The sequence below is a fragment of the Anolis sagrei genome, chromosome 4 (genome assembly GCF_037176765.1).
Source record: "Anolis sagrei isolate rAnoSag1 chromosome 4, rAnoSag1.mat, whole genome shotgun sequence".
Classification (NCBI taxonomy): Eukaryota; Metazoa; Chordata; class Lepidosauria; order Squamata; family Dactyloidae; genus Anolis; species Anolis sagrei.
Genome location: NC_090024.1, coordinates 51,288,391 through 51,307,616, shown reverse-complemented (window position 1 = coordinate 51,307,616; position 19,226 = coordinate 51,288,391). Strand labels below are relative to the sequence as shown.

Here is a 19,226-nt window from a genome sequence, read left to right as displayed (position 1 = left end):
TCACTGTGTACAACAAAAGGAAATCCATATAGCATCCAAATTAATGTTACAAGGAACTAAGGAGAAGGTTTTACTATGTTCAAGAAATTAAAGGCAAGTAATTCATTTATGTCCAACTGCCTACCTTAGTAAATTATGTCTAAATTAAATGTCTATAATGAAAGGCCTAACCAAGCATCAAAATTTACTCTTCCGTTGCATTAGATACTGTTCAGGACACATTGATACTGTTGTTTTGCTGGATTTCATTTCCCTGTTCCCATATGCTCTCCTTTCTTCCTTTTCCACGCATTTGATTATTGTAGTGAAAGCGAGGGTGGGAAAAGAGCTTCATCAAAGCACAGTGGAAGTTTTTTGAACTGGCTTAGACTGATTAATTCTGCATCCTCCTAAATACGAGGCTGGAAATGCCCAAGAGTGAATTATTTCTGGCTTTCTTCTGCATATTGAACTTGGTTCCATAAGCCAAGCTGTGTAGCAAATCACTTTAAAAGCTTGACAGTCAGTGTGAAGCCAGTACATGGCAGAAAAGCCGGTTTGCAACAGAGACACTGGGTCATGTTGGAAATTCTTTTAAAAATAACAAACTACATATGAATATAAGATGGCATTGCTTTTTCCCTTTCCCAAATAAAACAATTATTTGGAAGGTATTGTGTTTTCATGGAAGATAAAAATTTAGTACAGATGTAGGATTAATTGGATAGTGGTTATAGCCCTTGTAAATACCATTTCAAAGTTGGCCACATTCAGCTTAAGCATAAGAAAGTCAGCCCAGTTTTTACACATCACTCTTCACTTGAGCTGGGTGTATTTTGATTTTAAAACCATATAAATCCATCTCCTGGAGTTTTCTGCTGGCTATGTTGAATTAAGAATATTTTTTCCATGTGCTAATGCATGGTAAGTGCTTACTTAGGTGATCTTCACTCGTTGGCCGAGTAAGATAGTCTTCTAGGATCAGTATTCTTGTGGATCCGTAGGTGACTGTGGAGTCCTATTCTTGACCTGCATCTTCTCCCGCAGTGAGGGCATTGGTTTCCATGTGGAAGGCGGTCTCGGTCGGGGCTGGTTTGATGCGCCTTCCTCTTGGCACATTTCTCTCTTTCACCCTCCATTCGTGCCTCTTCAAATTCTGCAGCACTGCTGGTCACACCTGACCTCCAACTGGAGCGCTCAAGGGCCAGAGCTTCCCGGTTCTCAGTGTCTGTGCCAGAGTTTTTAAGGTTGGCTTTGAGCCCATCTTTAAACCTCTTTTCCTGTCCTCCAACATTCCATTTTCCATTCTTGAGTTCGGAGTAGAGTAACTGCTTTGGGCGATGGTGGTTGGACATCCGGACAACGTGGCCAGTCCAGTGGAGTTGATGGCGGAGGACCATTGCTTCAATGCTGATGGTCTTTGCTTCTTCCAGCACACTATTTGTCTGCTTGTCTTCCCAAGAGATTTGCAGGATTTTCCGGAGGCAGCACTGATGGAATCATTCCAGGAGTTGCATGTGACATCTTTAAACCTCTTTTCCTGACAGTCCACGTTTCGCAGGCATATAGCAGGGTTGGGAGGATAATAGCTTTATAAACAAGCATCTTGGTATCCCTATGGATGTCCCAGTCCTCAAACACTCTCTCCTTCAATCGGAAAGATGCTACACTCGCAGAGTTCAGGCGGTGTTGTATTTTGGTGTCAATGTTGACTTTTGTGGAGAGGTGGCTGCCAAGGTAGCGGAAATGGTCAACATTTTCTAATGTTACACCATTAAGCTGTATCTCTGGCATTGGAGAGGGGTTGGCTGGTGACTGCTGGAACAGCACTTTGGTTTTCTTGATATTCAATGACAGGCTGAGCAAAGGTGTTTAGAGTAGCTTGTAGATCTTCTTCTGAATGCACACAGATGACATTGTCATCAGCATAACTTCTATAACAGATGTTGTTGTAACCTTGGTTTTGGCTTTCAGTCTGCTGAGGTTAAACAGCTTGCCATCTGTCCGATAGATGATTTCCACTCCAATGGAAAGGTTCCCATCAACAAGGTGAAGTACCATAGCGATGAAGATGGAGAATAAAGTTGGGGCAATAACACATCCCTGTTTGATGCCTGATTCCACCTTAAATGGGTCACTTTGGGAGCCATTGCTGTCCAAGACTGTTGCCATCATGTCATCATGGAGGAGCCACAAGATGTTCACAAATTTGTTAGGGCACCCAATTTTTTGGAGGATGATCCAGAGAACGCTGTGATTCATTGTGTCAAATGCCTTTGCAAGGTCAATTAATGCCATGTACAGAGGTTGATTTTGTTCCCTGAATTTTTCTTGGAGTTGTCGTGCAGTGAAGATTATGTCCACTGTTCCTCTGGAGGGGTAGAAGATGTTCTGGGATTCTGGGAGGGTGTCTTAATAGCCTGAACAGTAATAAATACTGAGTTCAGAGGGCTAGGAGCTTGTGCAATAATTTCCAGTCAGGGGCTAGAGAAAAAGTCAAGAGCCGATAATAATTAAGGCTAGAAGGGTGAAATCATTGATCATTTAAACAATGGGTCTATAGAGCAGTGGACAGTGCTGAAGTGCAGGCGCTGATAGAAAATTGGGGGGGTTGTTTAACTGGTGGACTGATTAATCATAGACACAGTGGAACATCCACGTTTTTAGGTCCTTGAGAAAGGTGGATAGGGTGGGTGCCAGTCTAATTGATCTGGAGAGTTCCAGAGCCAGGGGGGCCACCATCGTGAAGGCTCTATCCATCACCCCCACCAACTGTGCTTGAGACGGAGAGTGAGAAGGTGGGAGAGTGAGAAGAGCCTCCCTGGAAGATCTTAGAGCCTGCACGAGTTCATATGGGGAGATACAGTTGTGTTCAGGGCTTTGTAGGTGATAGCCTGCACCTTGAATTGGAACCGGAAACTTGTCAGCAGCCAGTGGAGCTGTTTAAACAAGGGAGGTTGACCATTCCCTCTAGCTTGCTCCAGTTAGTGGTCTGGCCGCTGACATTTTCACCAAATGCAATTTCCGGGCCATCCTCAAAGGAAGCTCCACATAGAGTGCATTGCAGTAGTCCAATCTGGTGCTTACTAAGAAGCTGGGGCTAACAGCGGGAGCTCACCCCACTCCCCAGATTCGATCTGCCAACTTTTTGGTCAGCAAGTTCAGCAGCTCAGCAGTTTCACCCACTGCTGCACCAGAGGGCCCTACTAACTGCATAGATTAAGATTATGTCTGCCAAATTTCAGACTAATAGGTACAAGGGTGTCAGGGTGACATATCTTTAAATATAGATGACTAAAAGTATAGAGGTTGAACTAGCTCAGAAGTCAGTAAAATTCAGAATATGTGCAAAGTTTTTGGCAGAAACGGAATGCTCAGATTGAGAATTCAAAAGGCCCCACCTTAAACTACATTTCCCAGAATTCTCCATGTGACGGAAATGTGGATCTGCCCACTTTAAAGCTCTGGTGTAATAATGTTGATAGTGACACAGACACTTCTGATCTAGCATTTGATAGGTTCGTCCTTTTTTCTTTTCTTTTTTTTTCTTTTTTGCTATAGTTGATTTTTGGAAATAAGTTCTAAATCAAATAGTGTGAAATCAACTGTGAACTTTCTCTAATTCTATAACTACATAAAGAGCTATGACTCATAATATCTGTGGCATCAAAGACTGGCTCTTAAAAATCTGAAGTTGGTTTATTTATTTGGGTCAAAAGAAAGCATAGCAGGGGACTTATACAACATATTAGACTAGATCTCCTGGAGCCAATGAGACACTGTGTGGCTGTCACTGGGGTGAAAAAGCAAGACAACCACAGCGCATCATAGAAAAGTCAAGCAGGACAGTAGGTGACCTTCCTAAAACACTTTAACCTAAGTCTAATGAAAATATTATATATGTTATACTAGAATAATTGTGCATAACTTCAGAGTGACATAAATGAAGAATGCTCTATTAAAATAAAATCACTCTGTTATCAGAAAGTGAGGCTGAATGAGTATGCTTATCAAACTTTGAATGACTTCAGTATGTAAGCAAACATAACAGCAGGATAGTATACATAGTGAACAAATGTGATAAATGCTTTAACCAATATAAACTGTCCACAAATGGTACCATATCTCTGAACATAGTCTTTCCATGTGAAGAATCAAGAATTGAAAGAGTTGAGGTTGTTGGATGGGGTAGGAGATGGTTTCAGAAAAGTGAAAAAAAGATTAATCAGAGCCTCATTCCTTTCCAAGCCCTCCCTGGAATTCCTCCCATCTGAAAAACCTATCCATGTTCCCTACAGGCCTGGAAAACAACATGTGAGGACCAATATTTGGAACACACTCCCCAGTGAAATTAGGGCAACTCCTTTACTCCTCTCCTTTAGAAAAAAGGTCAAGACATGGCTCTGGGAGCAGGCATTTGGGCATTTGACTGATTGAGCAATGAGAATTAACCATGAATAGACGTTGGACTGGAACTCTGAATTTGATTTGGATTTGTGATTTGGGCTTGGCACTGTTTTAATGTTTCAGTTTTTAACATTTTTTAAAATATTTTAATGCATATTTGTAATCCTGTTGTTCACCTAATTGTTTTGTAATGTGATTGATGTTATTGTTGGCATCTAATGTCTGCCATTTGTAAGCCGCCATGAGTCCCCCCTCAGGGGTTGAGAAGGACGGGATAGAAATGTTTGAAATAATAAATGATATTTGAGTGGTGTCTGTAGAGAAAAGGAGAGGGGAATGAAAAGATTGAAGAGGACAGAGAAGCAAAGGGAAGAAAAGTTTCCTTACCTTTTTCTATCCTTCCCTCAATCACACAGAATCAGTGCAGCAAAGCAATTTGAACATTGGACTGCAACCCTGGAAACAGGGTTCAAATTCCTGCTCAACCATGTAAGCCCACTGGATAGCCTTGATCAAGTCACACCTCACACCTTGGCCCTTTAGAAGGGCCAATATATATATTTTAAAACTTTGGTAGACCAACCCTCTTCCTTCCCTCCCTCTCTCCCTGCCTGCTGCAGATGAAGCCATGCCCCTTCTCCAGCTTTGCACCATTTCCAGGTGAATGACATCGGACTGGGGAAGGACCTGGGCATCTTCTTTGCTGCTTGGCCAGACAGGCAGGCATGGCAAGGACCGACCCACAAAGGAGAAGTCCAACTTCACCCACAGACCACAGGAAAGGCCTTTGGGGGCTGCATCCGGCCCGTCGGCTGTACGTTGTGCAGATCCATCCTAGAGTCACCATAAGCAGAAATGACTTGAAGACACTCAGTAACACAACCCAAAAACACAAATAGTTTATGTCATGTTGGATAGATAGACCAATAGACAGACAGGTAGCAATGGATCTATATCCAACTGCTTGCCTAAACTATCATGAACTCAATGAATCAAAAGAACTTGCATAACATTGACTTAGCAAGTTTTCATTTATTCAGTAGATTGACTTTTGATACAACCAATACTCAGATTTAATTCATTCACCTTGAATGTATAATGCAAGTAATGTGTAATCTATTTCTGCATAAGAAAGCAACCATCCAAATAAATGGGATTTTATAATGTTTTGAATACCACAGCATTCTTTCCTTTCATCTTTGCAAGCAGTCCAGTGAATAATGTTAGCCAGAATCTTGTGGTTGTCCTATGATACATACCTTACCCTACAGAAGCAACAGGGATTTGTTTTATCTGATGCAGAACAGCTGTTTTCACCAAGTGAAGTTATGTGTATGTATGCATTGACCATGGATGTACATACACATTGCAAACAGTTAATCAAATGAAGCCATTTATTGTCTTCCCAGAACTGTTTGGTGAAAAATGTATTCCATCGCAGATCTACACTTTTCAATCCTGCATTGATTTCACAAGTTTTAGATGTCACTTCAGTATTGATAACATATAATTTCTAGGGGTATCGTCTCCAACACAAATTGAAATATGAGTTCCTGGCCCGTTGTGTTGATATTGATGTAAAAATAAACACAGCTGGTAAAAACTGGCATTTTTTCATTTGATTTAAAGCAGAAACAGCTTGAAACAGGTACTTGTTAGGTGAAGAGAAATAGTCTATGTTAAGCTAATATTTGTACATTTCTGTGAGGCAGATCATCTCGGGCAACCACTTCTTGTTACTGTTTATAATGTAAATACTTCTTGGCTTTTCATGTCTTGTATATGCATTATTTCATTGCTCCTAAGGCAGAAGAAAGCAGATGAAAAAGAAGTAGCCTTATTGCTCGAAGGCACTGTTTGGTTTTGTTTTTACAACAGCCAAACACATTATCTCTATTGTGCATCAGTCATAAGGCCATGCAAATAATCCCATCCATTTTGTTTGGGATCATTATTCATTAATTCTAGTCCATTCCAAATTTGGATTAAAATTAACTAAGGATCTCATCACACTATTGCCCTCCCCCCCCCCCCCCCCCGGTAACATTTCAGAGGCTAGAGGAAGACTCGAAATGACTCGCAAGCCACACACTCACCCTCCACCTTCCGATGTGATGGGAAGGGAAGGCTGGAGGAATCACTACGGGGCGCCAGCTGGGGTGAAGCACGAAAATAGCGGTAAAAAGATTTCCAGCGCTTCCTTGGATATAGGCATTTGCAGCGGCCAGTGTGGGATGCCGCAAACATGCCAAAAAAGTTGTGTGAAGGGATGCTTCAGTGGCTGTAAAATTGGCCAAAAGAAGCAGAGACCAGGGTAAAATTGCTGGAAAAAACCCATCTGATGAGGTTGTAGAACTCAGTTTAGACCATTTGTTCATTTCTCTCTTGATTTTAATCAGGAAACCAAAAGGGACACAACAATTATTTGTTCATGTATGCTGATGGAATCTGAAGACTTATTGTGTCCCCTTAATAAGAAATAAGCTTGCTAAATTTTGGACTGATCATGTGGGAGCTGTACTATGAAGCAGCAAACATTAAAGTCTACCTTAAAAACTAAGAATAAATTAATATCATAGGCTGTCTTAGATTCAGGAGAAAAATAATATATATGTATGTGTGTTGGTATATATGCATTCATTCTAAATAAATAAATACATGGTTATCACTCTTTTTCCACATTTTAAAAGAAACTTTTCTCCAATAGAATATGTTTCAGCAAGGGAGATTACACTCTTGGTTGTTGTGTCCTAATTGTGGAGTAGGTTTTTCATGAAGGTCCACCTGGGGTCAACACTATAATTGGCCTAGGTCCACTTCAAATGTATTATTTGTCTAGATCAGTAGTTCCCAACCAGACAGTTGAGAAAGAAGCTTCTACAACTCTCCTTCACACTGCTGGCCACTTTAAAACCTTGCAGCACAGACTGATAAGAACAGCTAAAAGAGAAGCTTTTACAACTCTTCCCCATGCTGCTGGCCACTAAAACCTTGCAGCCCAGACTGGTAAGAACAGCTGAGAGAGGAGCATCTGTTGAGTGGCCACATTGGGCTGCCTCTAATGGTGGGCCTTTTACATTATCACCCTCTCTGGCGTTGCTGCTGCAGCATTCAAACCAGACAGGCAGTCCTAGGGCCTCCTCCACCGTCACCCCCTTAGCTGCTGTGTTCCACCGCTGGCTTGTTCTACCACCATTGTCATTGTCACCCTTGGAGGAGATGCTGTGGCTTACCATCACTTACTGTTTGAACTTTATTAGCAAGTCGCCCCCTCCCCCCCCCCCAGACCAAATGGTCTGGTCTGGGCTAAATAGACTGGACAGGCTGGATGCCTTTTTGGAAATCTTCCATCAGCCTGTTGGTCATTACTTAAGGGCAATTGATTTTGGGGTGGATTAGACTAATTTTAGGTGGGGGTGGGCTGTGTGTGACAATGTTTCAAGGGTGTTGAGTCACTATTTATCAGGTTATTGGCTATTTAAACCACTGGATTGTATGACCTGTAATTGTGCTTCATTGCAGTGCAAGTTTGATATGTTTTAATCATACTTTAATTGTTATGTATGTGTTTTTTACAGTTTTATAATATTGTGTTTTACTGATATAGTTATTATCTGAATCTGGCATTGAATTATAGCCATAGTTTGTAAGCCGCCCTGAGTCCCCTTAGGGGGTGAGAAGGCTGGGGTATAAGTACAGTAAATAAATAAATAATATGTTTTGGCCATGCCCAATCTAAGTATTTCTGAAATTCTGATTCCCCCCTGTAAAATAATGTCATTATTCAAAAAGTGAACTCCTATTCGCATGGAGGAAGCATTTTCCGTTTACAATTTGATGGCATTGTTGGCATTATTTTGTCATAAAGAGACATAGAAAATGAAGCTAGGTTCAAAATTTCAGCTTGTGGGTTTTCTGACATTACGGTCGACCTCATTTGTTCATGGTTAATGATGTGTCAATGCATGTTCTTTCTATGCTTATTATCTATTTAAAAGGTTATATAAAAATAGTGCACATACTTTAAGTAGCCAGCAAGATATTAGGAAAAATAGAATAGAAAATAGAAAAATAAAATAGAAAATGCGAGATTTCCGTGCTCAAACCTGATAAATATCAGATTTTGCTAACGTGGTTGCAATAGAAAATTAGGAACATAATGAAATCAAAGAACTATCATGTGGGCAGCAATAATATTTGAGGAACAATTTATTTGAGTAATCTGCATTGAATTCAAGATAACTTAATTGTCCAACTTCACTGCGTGGATTTGGTGAGAATATGTGAGAATATCCTGTCACCTGATGTGAATTTTCTTGCAGCTGATTTTTTTCATTCAAAAATACTGACTTACCTATGAAAGTAATAATTGTGCTTTTTATTATTTTTTTGAGTTTCCAAGGCTCAATTTCTTGTTACATTCAAATGCAGAACAAACAGACTTTTTACATATTTGGTGGACTGAGTGGGATATGGGCCAGAAGAAGGTGTTGGGTGGATGCTCCTGATCTGGTGGCTCGGTTTCACCAGGCTTACCCGGCCAAGCCTCGGCCGCTGGGAGGGCAGAGGGGGAGCTTGGGGGAGATAGTGTTGTGACTCAGCTGAGGATGATGGGATTCAGGTTCAAAATCTGGTTCAAAATGTACCTGTTATAGTCAATGAGGAACAAGGTGTAGAAGTTCAGTTTCCCATAGCAAGAAATGAGTTTGTTGATACTGAAACTAGCCAGGTGCAGGTGCAAATTGACTCAGAAAAGGAGGACAGTTCTCAGCCTGATAATGGGCAGAAAGGCAAACTGAATAAAACTAATGAACAGACTGACCTTGACAAAACAGTAACCTTAGATCGTGCTGACCGTTTGGAATTCAGAGTTCGAAGGAGTGTGAGAATAGCTAATAAGGAGGTCAGAGGCCAAAGAAACGCCTTCATGTTTTGCAAAGGGTATTAAGCAGTGTGTTTGTGACCAAACCGTTGTCAGAGCAACTTTTTGTTTAACCAAGAAGCTTGCATTTTGCTTGTCTGGATTATCTTGCAGTTCTTGTATTCATAGTCTTAGGACTCAGTCATGTTCTCATGGGATTTTGCTTTTGCTGGTGCCTTTTTGGATCATGCTTCAAAGTGTTATTTTGTATTGATCTTTTAGAACATTACTTTTTGCTTTTAAGAACTTTTTATCTTTTACTTTTTAATAAACTATAAAGACTTCTGGCTGTGTGCAGTTTGGTGTTTTTGGCAAGGTGAACCTATTCTGAGATGCAGCACACCAGTCCTACCTCTCTATGAGTGGGCTTCCCCCCTCTCTATGGCCACTAGCTGACAGTCATGTACATTCAGCTTTTAATTTTTAAAATGTGTATGTTACAATATATATTTATGTACTGTGTATGAAGCCCCTAGAACCATAAAAATGCAAAACACTAGTTCTTGAATTGTCCCTCCTAAAAATAAAATTGTCCCCCCTGTGGGGTGTGTTCCTCACGATGAGAACTGGGGGTCTAGGTATTTAGTTGGCTGACTTGGTTAGTTTTAGTAATGATCATGCTTCTCTTCATGTTGATAACTTCTTAGAATCATTGATTCACAGAGTTGGAAGAAATCATATGGGCCATTCAGTCCAACCATTTGCCATGAAGGAAAAGCACAATTAATGTACCCACAAAAAATGGTCATTCAGCCTCTGTTTAAAAGCTTCCAAAGTAAGTGCCTCTGCTACAATCCAAGCCAGGGAGTTCCACTGTTGAACAGTTCTTACAGTGAAGAAGTTCTTCCTAATGTTCAGGTGTAATCTCCTTTCCTGTAATTTAAAACCCTGCTTTGTGTCAAGGTAACTGATAGTTGGTTAGATCTGTGCCTTCTTGAAAGACCCAACTCTAACCCATTATGGCCGTTGTCTGGACTGCCCCCTCAGAAGTCCTGGACTTGTGAGAGGACAATCCAGAGAGCCATCTCACATTTTTCTGGGCTAAATCAGCCCAGAAAACTAAGAGGGCTCACACCCCCTCCCCAACCTCCCCCCCCCCCAAAAAAAACCCTTTAAAAATAAAATAGCTTACTGGGCTTTCATTAGGCCTCATAGCACACTTCCTGGAATGTACCATTATGTGTGAGGAAGTGAGGAGGGCAAAATCGTCCCCCCCCCCCCCGGTTCCTCATGTGTACTTGGTACATTCCAAGAAGTGTGCTCCAAGGTCTAACGGTGGCCTGGTAAGTTCTTTACCATTTTTAGGGCTTTTTGGGGGGGGATGTTTTCTGTCCATGTGGATATCTCCCCCCCCCCAAGAAAACACACACTTTCTCAGGCATGTGTGGACTTCAATGCAAGTCCAATCGCATTTAAAAAACTCAATTGCACCCGCATTAATGTGCTATGTGGAACAGCCCCTAGTCTCCAAGGCAACAGAAAACAAATCTGCTTGCTTTTCCTTATGATATCCTTTCAAATATTTAAACATAACTATCATGTCTTTTCTCAACATTCTCTTCTGCAGCTAAACATACCCAGTTCCAAAAGCTTCTTTTCATAGAGCATGGTTTTCAGACCTTAGATCATTTTGGTTGCCCATCTCTGGACATGTTCTATTTGGAGTTTTTTTTTAATTTTTCAAATTTTGTTACATAGTGTAATTGAGTTTTGAACATTTTGAGTTGTCATGGAAAGAAGGATTGGTGCTAAAGCTTCGGTGGGTACAATGTTTTCCCATGATAACTCTTACTGGAGTGAACTTCTCTTCCTAGCGTGGATTTCTCTCACTTTCTGTTGTCTCTCCCCTGTTCTTAACTGTGTCATATGTAAGTTGGATTTTTGTAACTTGGAGACTGCCTGTACTTGAGGTTGAGAAATCTTTGTGTCACTCAGAAACAAATGTTGCCCCTTTCCTCCCCTAACATAATCGAAGCATAATTTTCCTCTCTACTGAGTTAGAGCTCTGATATCAGATGTGTGGGGACATCAGGATGAATTTCCTGCAATCGCTAGGGGCAATTTGAGATAAGATTTTCCCTTCATATTTGCATCAACATCAATTTTTCAGAGATTGTTTTGCAACTTTATAGAATTTCAATGCATATTCATATTGCCTCATTTCTCAAGGGTGGGATCACAAAGATTTCATCGCCTAATTTTCTGCCCTTATTTAGCTATATAAAGCTTATGATAATGTATCTCAAAGTATTTAATGAAGAAAAGTTTCTCATCTAGGAAAAGAGGCATTATTATTGTGAGACTACAAAGACAAAAATATGAATGCTAATATATATATTTTTGTAATTTGAGTGATACCACTAGTGTTACAATTTTTTTGCCTCCGCACCATCCTTCAGAGCGGTTGAGACAGGACAAATCTGGAATGGGATGGGAAGGGATGCTGGGCGTAATCTAGGGCTATAATTTGTCAATTATTTTCTTGGTGAAGGAAGCATCCTCTGGGCAACGTCCTTGCAGACAGCCAATTCTCTCACACCAGAAGCCACTTGCAATTTCTCAAGTCGCTCCTGACATGAGAAAAAAATTTTTGGCAATTTCCCCCTCTTTAAGAAACTTTTCAAAAAGCAGAAATTCCACAATTCAAGACTTACGTTGATACATGCATACACAGCTGACACATACACATTCCCAATACACACATGCACACTCAACACATGCACAGCACATGTCTATGCACCTGCACATATTAAATATGTTTCTCCTCCCAATTGTCTGAGGGATTGTGAACCAACCCTGTACTTTAAAAATTTGAGGACCCCTGCTTAGATGGTTTCCTTGGGATCAGAAAAGAATGTTTGGGTCATCTCACAAGATGGATAGAAGGAATGGCTGCAGGGAGGGCCTTATTAGTACAGGTATAATTGATTAATGTATGTTCATTAATACATACATAATTTACACAACATTTAGTGCAAAAATATGGAGAAGGAATGGGTAATAGTGGGCACTCATTAGACAGTTTTGATTGAAAAAGGAGTTCCTCAACTTGGATCTAGCATTAGAGAAGTCCTTGGATTAGAAGAGGAATAACCTTTGCCACAATTGTGGGGCAGACTCACAACAAAGTTATAAGGTTTTGTGGGGCTTGGCCTACAATTGTCTTTCTGGACAGGAATGACCAATCAGCTCATACGAGTCTGTAGAGATAGAAACCTCTGTGTTCAACCTTGCCAATCGAGGAAGAGGTCGAGAAAAAAGTTGTGCCCTAGATTTGAATGAATTCTGATCTTGGGAGACATCACTGTAGCTTAAGGCATTGAAATAGTTAAAGTATGTCTTAGTTAAGGAATCACCTGTGTCTCAGCACAAGTGGATGTGCAGTAACTACTATTGGCAACAAAAATGTTATAGAAAATATAAACTGTTTGAAATGTTTCTGATGCATTTTAACCCGATACAGGCAGTCCCCAAGTTACAAACAAGATACATTCTGTAGTGTTGCTCTTAAGTTGAATTGGTATGTAAGTCAGAACAGGTACATTTTAAAGTGTATCTCCAGCCTACTGTATATCTATATCTAAGCTTTGGATAGATTAAACACCTCTGTGGTGTTTGTTTTGCTGTCTATGCCCCTGTTTAGAGGATTACACCTCATTTTCTGTCCCTGTGAGAATCGGATTTTGGGGAAAAATGGCTTGTCGTGGAAACAGGGATTGGTTATAAAACATCAGTGGAGACACTTTCCTCCATGATAACTCTTTCTGGAGTGGATTTCTCTTCCACCTAGAGGAAGATTTCTCTCACCCCTCTCAAAGTTCTGAACTATGAGTTCTTTGTAAGTCAAATGTTTGTAACACAGGGACTGTCTGTACAATGTACTCACAGTCAACTGACATATTGTACACTCTATAAATGATATCATGATGTGCAATAGACAATGAGGAAAGATACAACAGTCTTAATGGAGTCATTTAATATTTAGCATTAGACAGCCAATGTAATGTAGTGGTCTGAGTGTTGAAGTAGGGCATAGGGAGGCCAGGATTTGGATCCCCATTCAGACCTTGGTCATTCAGCAAAAACTGAATGTGATCCTATGTGAAGCATTTGTTTTGCTTCATCCCTCTCAATATTTTTTTCTCTTCATCTTTAGCAGTATGTCCAAATGATTACTAAATTAAATTGTGATACAAAAATAGCCTTAACAACATTTTTGTGCAATGTGATGACTCACTGCCACGTCTCTTGATTTGGCAATTGTGTCACAAATAATATATCAATAAAATAATACATGAGGAAATGAAGATTTTTAATAGAAATAACATGTCAGAAAGAATTAAGAATAAACCAAGATGAAGAACAGCAAGAGTCAGGTAAAGGCTCTTGGCTTTCACTTCTAATGGGGTGATATGGTTACCCAATCTTGTGAATGAACCCTCCTTGTCTACTTCAGTTCAGCATTCTATGTGACTTACACAATCCTGGATCAGAATTCCTATGGCAATACTGCAATTCTTAATGTTTAACTGTGTGAATTACTAACCATGCTTAAACAGAGTTATGTACTCTCTTCGTCCCTTTAAAATTTCTGATATATTCCTATATATTGTAGTGTATCTATTTAATTTCAGTTTGGACTGACAGTTCAACTTCAAAACTCATGAACACAAATTTAATAAGGATAGTTACAAAATTAGCATGTGACTTAGTGCACTATTGGCTTTGCTTAGGAACACTTGCAGGCAAGAGGTTGCAGCCTTTCCCATAACTGCTCTATATGCCTCATTTTTCTAGCTTACATCTGATGTGACATTAATGCTTGAGGAACACTGACACAACTGCTCAGCTTTGGCAGTTTACACCAGATGAAGAAGAGATTAAGATAACACCGTCTTGATTTTTCCAAGGCTTATTTCCTCCAGTTTCCATCGGCATACTTTGTCTCATCCAATGCCTACTGATATCTCCAGCTCTGAAAATATAGAGACTATCTGAGCTTCAGACAGGATATAGCAAGCTTGAGTTTTCATGGACTCTATGTTCTTGTTGGTTTTCTTAAATGGAATACAAATTGCTATTGCTTTACTTCTATTACCTTTGTTAGCAGCAGAGGGTAACTGAGAATCTGGGCAGTTAGCCCAGTAGTGGACTTGAGTGAAGGTCTTCACTCAGGTCCACCAAAGGGATCTAATCAGACTGAAGTCCCGGGAAGGAGAAGGGCCAGGGAAATGGCAGGCGGAAGAGTGCCCGCAGCCATATTCTTCCTGTCCGGTAAGTCAGGCAAGGTTTTTTTAATAGATGTGTTTCTAAACTGTATTGAATAATTATATCCAGTACAACCAAAGTGTCAATAAACACATCAAAATGATAGTATATTTCGATTTTATTCCACCCAAACTGCATTGCAGTCTTCCAGTCTTTTATATTTACATTATTTGCAACTCTTTCCATAAATGCCAGTACAAGCGCAACTGAAGATAATCCAGAACAGCTTTTAAAAATGTTCCCCAAAGCAATGTGCATTTTGTTCTGATGTGTAATAATATATACACTATATAGGCATATATATTACCAAAGCTTCTTAATATATTTTCCACGGAAAGTAAAACATCCCTCTTGCAGCTTATTCAGATTTCAGTTACACAGATTTCTGCATTTCAAGTTAGTGCAAATAATGAAAGAAAGAGCCTGAGCAAAATGGTGTACATGTAATGAAACCAGAGAACAGCAAACACTAACCAACTCCCTGCATATAATTATTACATTTAATTAGTATATTATTAGTAGTCTTTATATACAACATATTTAAATAAATTGGCTTATTTGAGCTATAGGCAACATATTTACAAATACAAATAAAATATGTACTTTCACGCAAACATGAAATGTCCATCATGTATGAAAATAAAATGCTTCTAGTAGCAAAATGAGGCTGCAAATCAAAAAAAAAATGTAGTCTCTCCTCTACTGTCTTGGGATTGAATTCAAGGCACTTTCTCGGCAAACCAGAGTTCAGACTTAGCAGGAACACCTGAAAGGAAAATAATTGTGCTGTCGTTAAATTAGTTTTACAGTTATTCGATATTAGTATTTTTAGTTTAAATCCAAGGCATTTATAAGATCATGTTTGCTAAACTCTCCATGTTTTACTACAAACCTTTTCCAGCTATATATTAAGAGTATGAAGATGGCAAAATGGCACTAAAGTAGAGCTTGGAAAATACATTTTTGGACCACAATTTCTTCAATTCCCCAGCCAACATTGGGGATTCTGGAAATAGTAATCAAAAATGTAACTTTTCTATGCTCTGCCCCAACCTAAGCTCCTGCAACTTCCACTGAAGGCCAGAGCAAAGCTGATACAAATGTATACACACTGGATACTCTCCAGACATCTTAAGACCATAAAAAGCAAGGCTCCAGTTTATACAAAAAGCATATGTAGACTTGCTGTCCTGACCATACTCCCCTGTGTGTGTTTATTAAAAGAGTCTGTGTCTTTTAAATGTTAGTGCCTTGTTTCCTAATACATATAACATTGAACTGATGAAAAATAATGTTTCAACAAAGTTTCGGGATCTGAAAAAGTTGAGAGCAACCTGTTTTGCAGTTTGAAGCATTTGTGCGAAACTGAAACTATGCCTGAATTATAGACTTCTCCATGGTCCTGAAATGGATGCTAAAGAACCCACGGTAAGAATCCCCTGAGAGAAGTGATAGTGCAAAAACATTTCATCCATTTCAAACAGCTGTTCTAAATGAAGTTTGCCAGCTGCAGTCATATTAGAAACAGCTTTGAACATAAGCCATGGGTAAAAGATGAAGCAAATAAATCCAGGGCGAGGGACTGGCTATATGCATTTCAACTCACCTCTCCCTGTCTTGCATTTCAGTGCTAATATCATTGGCATTAATGTAGAGGTATGCTGCTTTGTGGCAGTACAAAACTGATGAAACAATTATAGCTTAAAGCTAAAAGTCAAAGTGAGAGGGTAGAGAACGGAGGGCTTGGCATACTTCATTTTTACAGGAGATGTCTATAGTGGAAGGAAGGACTCAAACTGTGTCAGCTTTCCCTAACTTTCCAAACCTCCCCCTTCTTCGTCGCTGATCTCTTTTTGGCATTTTGACTGATTAGCTTTCCTCAAGGCCCACATTTTTCCCAAAACAGAGACTCGAGGCAGATTAAAATGTTGTGTTTTATGTAATTCAGTAAATTTATTTGATGGTTTTATTGCTTTTTATATTTTATGTTTAATGTTAATTCTATATTAATCCACACATTGAACTTCCTGCATTGAACTTCCTTCGGTAGAGAAAAGGTAGAATATATAATAATAATAATAATAATAATAATAATATAGAAAAACAAACGCATTTAAAATCATATGCAAATTTTGAAAAACAAAAATAGCCCTTTATCATTACAGTAAGAAAACTACAAATAATTAACTTGGGGACACTGAATTATACATTGGAGAAGGCAGTAAGTCCAACGTATTTGAAAGGAAAAATAAAGAACTTGTACAGGATTTCATTGTTGTTTGGTGACTGTAAAAATAACTTAATAGGATCAAACTAGCCATTACGTTACAAAACATTAGAAAGAATACTTACGTAACAGGCCTCTTATGGCTGCGTACACAGTGGACTCATTGCTAACCTTGTCAGCAACCTTGCACACCTTTTATAATCTATTTAAAGCCACAGAAACAAAGTAGTTAAGGATGGTCTATTCAAAGAGAAGTAAATAATTTCCAGCGAGAAAATGTAAGTTAATACATTATTAACTTCATTATGAAGGTTTGGATTTTTTTAAACTGTATGTAAACTACAATATAATACCAATAGGTTATTTTATCTTCGCTTTCCAGTGCAAATATTTCAGTTATTATAGTTTGTTTATTTATTTATTTATTTAACATATTTGTATCCCGTCCTTCACACCCCTGGAGGGAGACTCAGGGCAGCTTCACAACAAGCATTCATTCAATGCTAACAACAGTAATAAATGATAAAAGCAATTAAAGCAATTTGTTAATGCTTTAAAAGTCCTAAAACATTGTTTAAATCATGCAGGTTTGAAATCATAGTCCAGGTCAGTCCACTGTCATTCATACAGATTGGGCCTCATTCTAAATTGCTGCATGTACTGTTTGATTGATCCCATAGCCAGGTTTTGAGTTTGATTCTAACTCTCTACCCAATGTCACTGGATAGAGAGTTCCACAGGTTAGGGGGCACCACTGAGAAGGCCCAGTCTCTCATCTCCACCAGTCATGTTTGCGAGGATGGTAGAACTGAGAGCAGGGCCTCTCCCATCAATCTTAGACTTTGCGGTGGTTAATAGCAGGAGATGCCATCAGACAGGTAAGCTGGGCCAGAACCTGTTGCAACACCAAGCTGGCCTCCAATAGATTTGCTTTTTGCTTTGCTAACAGGACTGCACTGATCAATGGCAGTAGGAGGGATATCTCCAAAGCCTATGGAATAGGTATGGTCAAACTTAAGCCCTCCGGGTGTTTTGGACTTCAACTTCCAGAAATCCTAGCCAGCATACTGGCTGTTAGGAATTGTGGGGGTTGGAGTCCAAAACACCTGGAGGGCTGAAGTTTGCCAATGCCTGCTCTGAAATCTACTGTCACATTTGAAAGCATTTCAAAGATGCAAATGATTATTTATTTATTAACAATATACCATGCTGAATAAGAATTTTGAAACATCAGTTTACACGGTATAATAAATTCCTATGTTGGAATATATTATTTAATGTAAACTGATACTTCAAGCATTGCCATTCCTTAAAGTACTGGTCATAAAGAGTAGCAGTGCAATTATATAAACATAATACTCAAAAATAGAGATGGCTCTATGGCCAATGGCTCTGAAGCTTCTTGGCATATGACTACTTCCCAGGACAAAACTTCTGCTCAATGATTACAAACATCACTCTGTCTTGAAGAAACAGTTACATATAGAGGAACTAACTCAACTGATAATTATCTTAAACTTGAGTCATAAAGAAATAGGAGCGAGGATGACAAAATCACCCATGTGGCTATGCATGACGAACAGTTTGTACTTTGGTGATTAAATGCTCACTTTCCTTTACTCAGGCTGACTGATCCAGTAAAACTAATAAGACAACTGCTGTTTCAGAGATCCAAGATGGCCATTTCCCTATGCAGGAATTCCATAAAGCAAGAAGCAGAAAGACTGGAGGAGATTCATGTTTCTTTTAGGTTCTCACGAGACAAATTAAGCTCTTTCCTTTTGCCACTCTCCTCAAAAAAGGGGAATGATTTCTTTTTTGATAAAAAGAACTCACATTGACTTGTGTATAACTAACCCAGTTGATTTTTTGACTGAAATGTCTAGACATATACATGAGAATACATGGTAAGTACTCTGCTGCTTGAACGACTGGAAAAGCCAATGGCACTCTGCCACTGCACCTTTTTCCATCACTAATATTACAAATTTCAAATTAAAATTGTCTCATCCTAGAACAGTGGTGGCAATTCTATGGGACGTGTGCCAGAAGGGGCACACAGCACCCTCCTGGCATGTGCACCATCGCCCTACTCCCACTAACCATCATGCACCACTCGCTCACCCATTTGCCTGCTCACTTGCTTGCTCATGCACCACACGCTTAGCCATTTGCCTGCCTCCTTGATTGCTTGCTCACTCACCCAACTGCCCCCCGCTTACTCACGTACTTGCCCGCCCTTGTCACTCAATTGCTTGCCTGACCCCACAATTTGCTTGCCTACCCCCCCTCCCACTCCCCCCAGGCTTACCTATCCTGCTCGCCCACCCCACTAACCACCCCTCACTGTCCCCCTGTGGTGTTTGTTTTGCTATCCGTGTCCCTGTTCAGAAGATTTCACTTCACTTTCTGTCAGTGTGACTA

The 19,226-nt window shown here is 39.7% G+C and overlaps 1 protein-coding gene across 2 annotated transcripts in view; it reads right to left on the bottom strand.

The window, feature by feature from the left end:
• Nucleotides 1-14,675: 14,675 nt before the first annotated feature.
• Nucleotides 14,676-19,226, bottom strand: part of ALKAL1 (ALK and LTK ligand 1) — a 57,253-nt gene continuing 52,702 nt past the window's right edge. For both annotated transcript variants that reach the window (XM_067467426.1, XM_060775298.2), the window contains 2 exons: nucleotides 16,928-17,004; nucleotides 14,676-15,341 (listed from right to left, as the gene is read on the bottom strand). In XM_067467426.1, coding sequence (XP_067323527.1) covers nucleotides 16,940-17,004 — 65 coding nt within the window. In that variant the 3' untranslated portion in view covers nucleotides 14,676-15,341; nucleotides 16,928-16,939. The remainder of the gene's footprint in view (nucleotides 15,342-16,927; nucleotides 17,005-19,226) is intronic.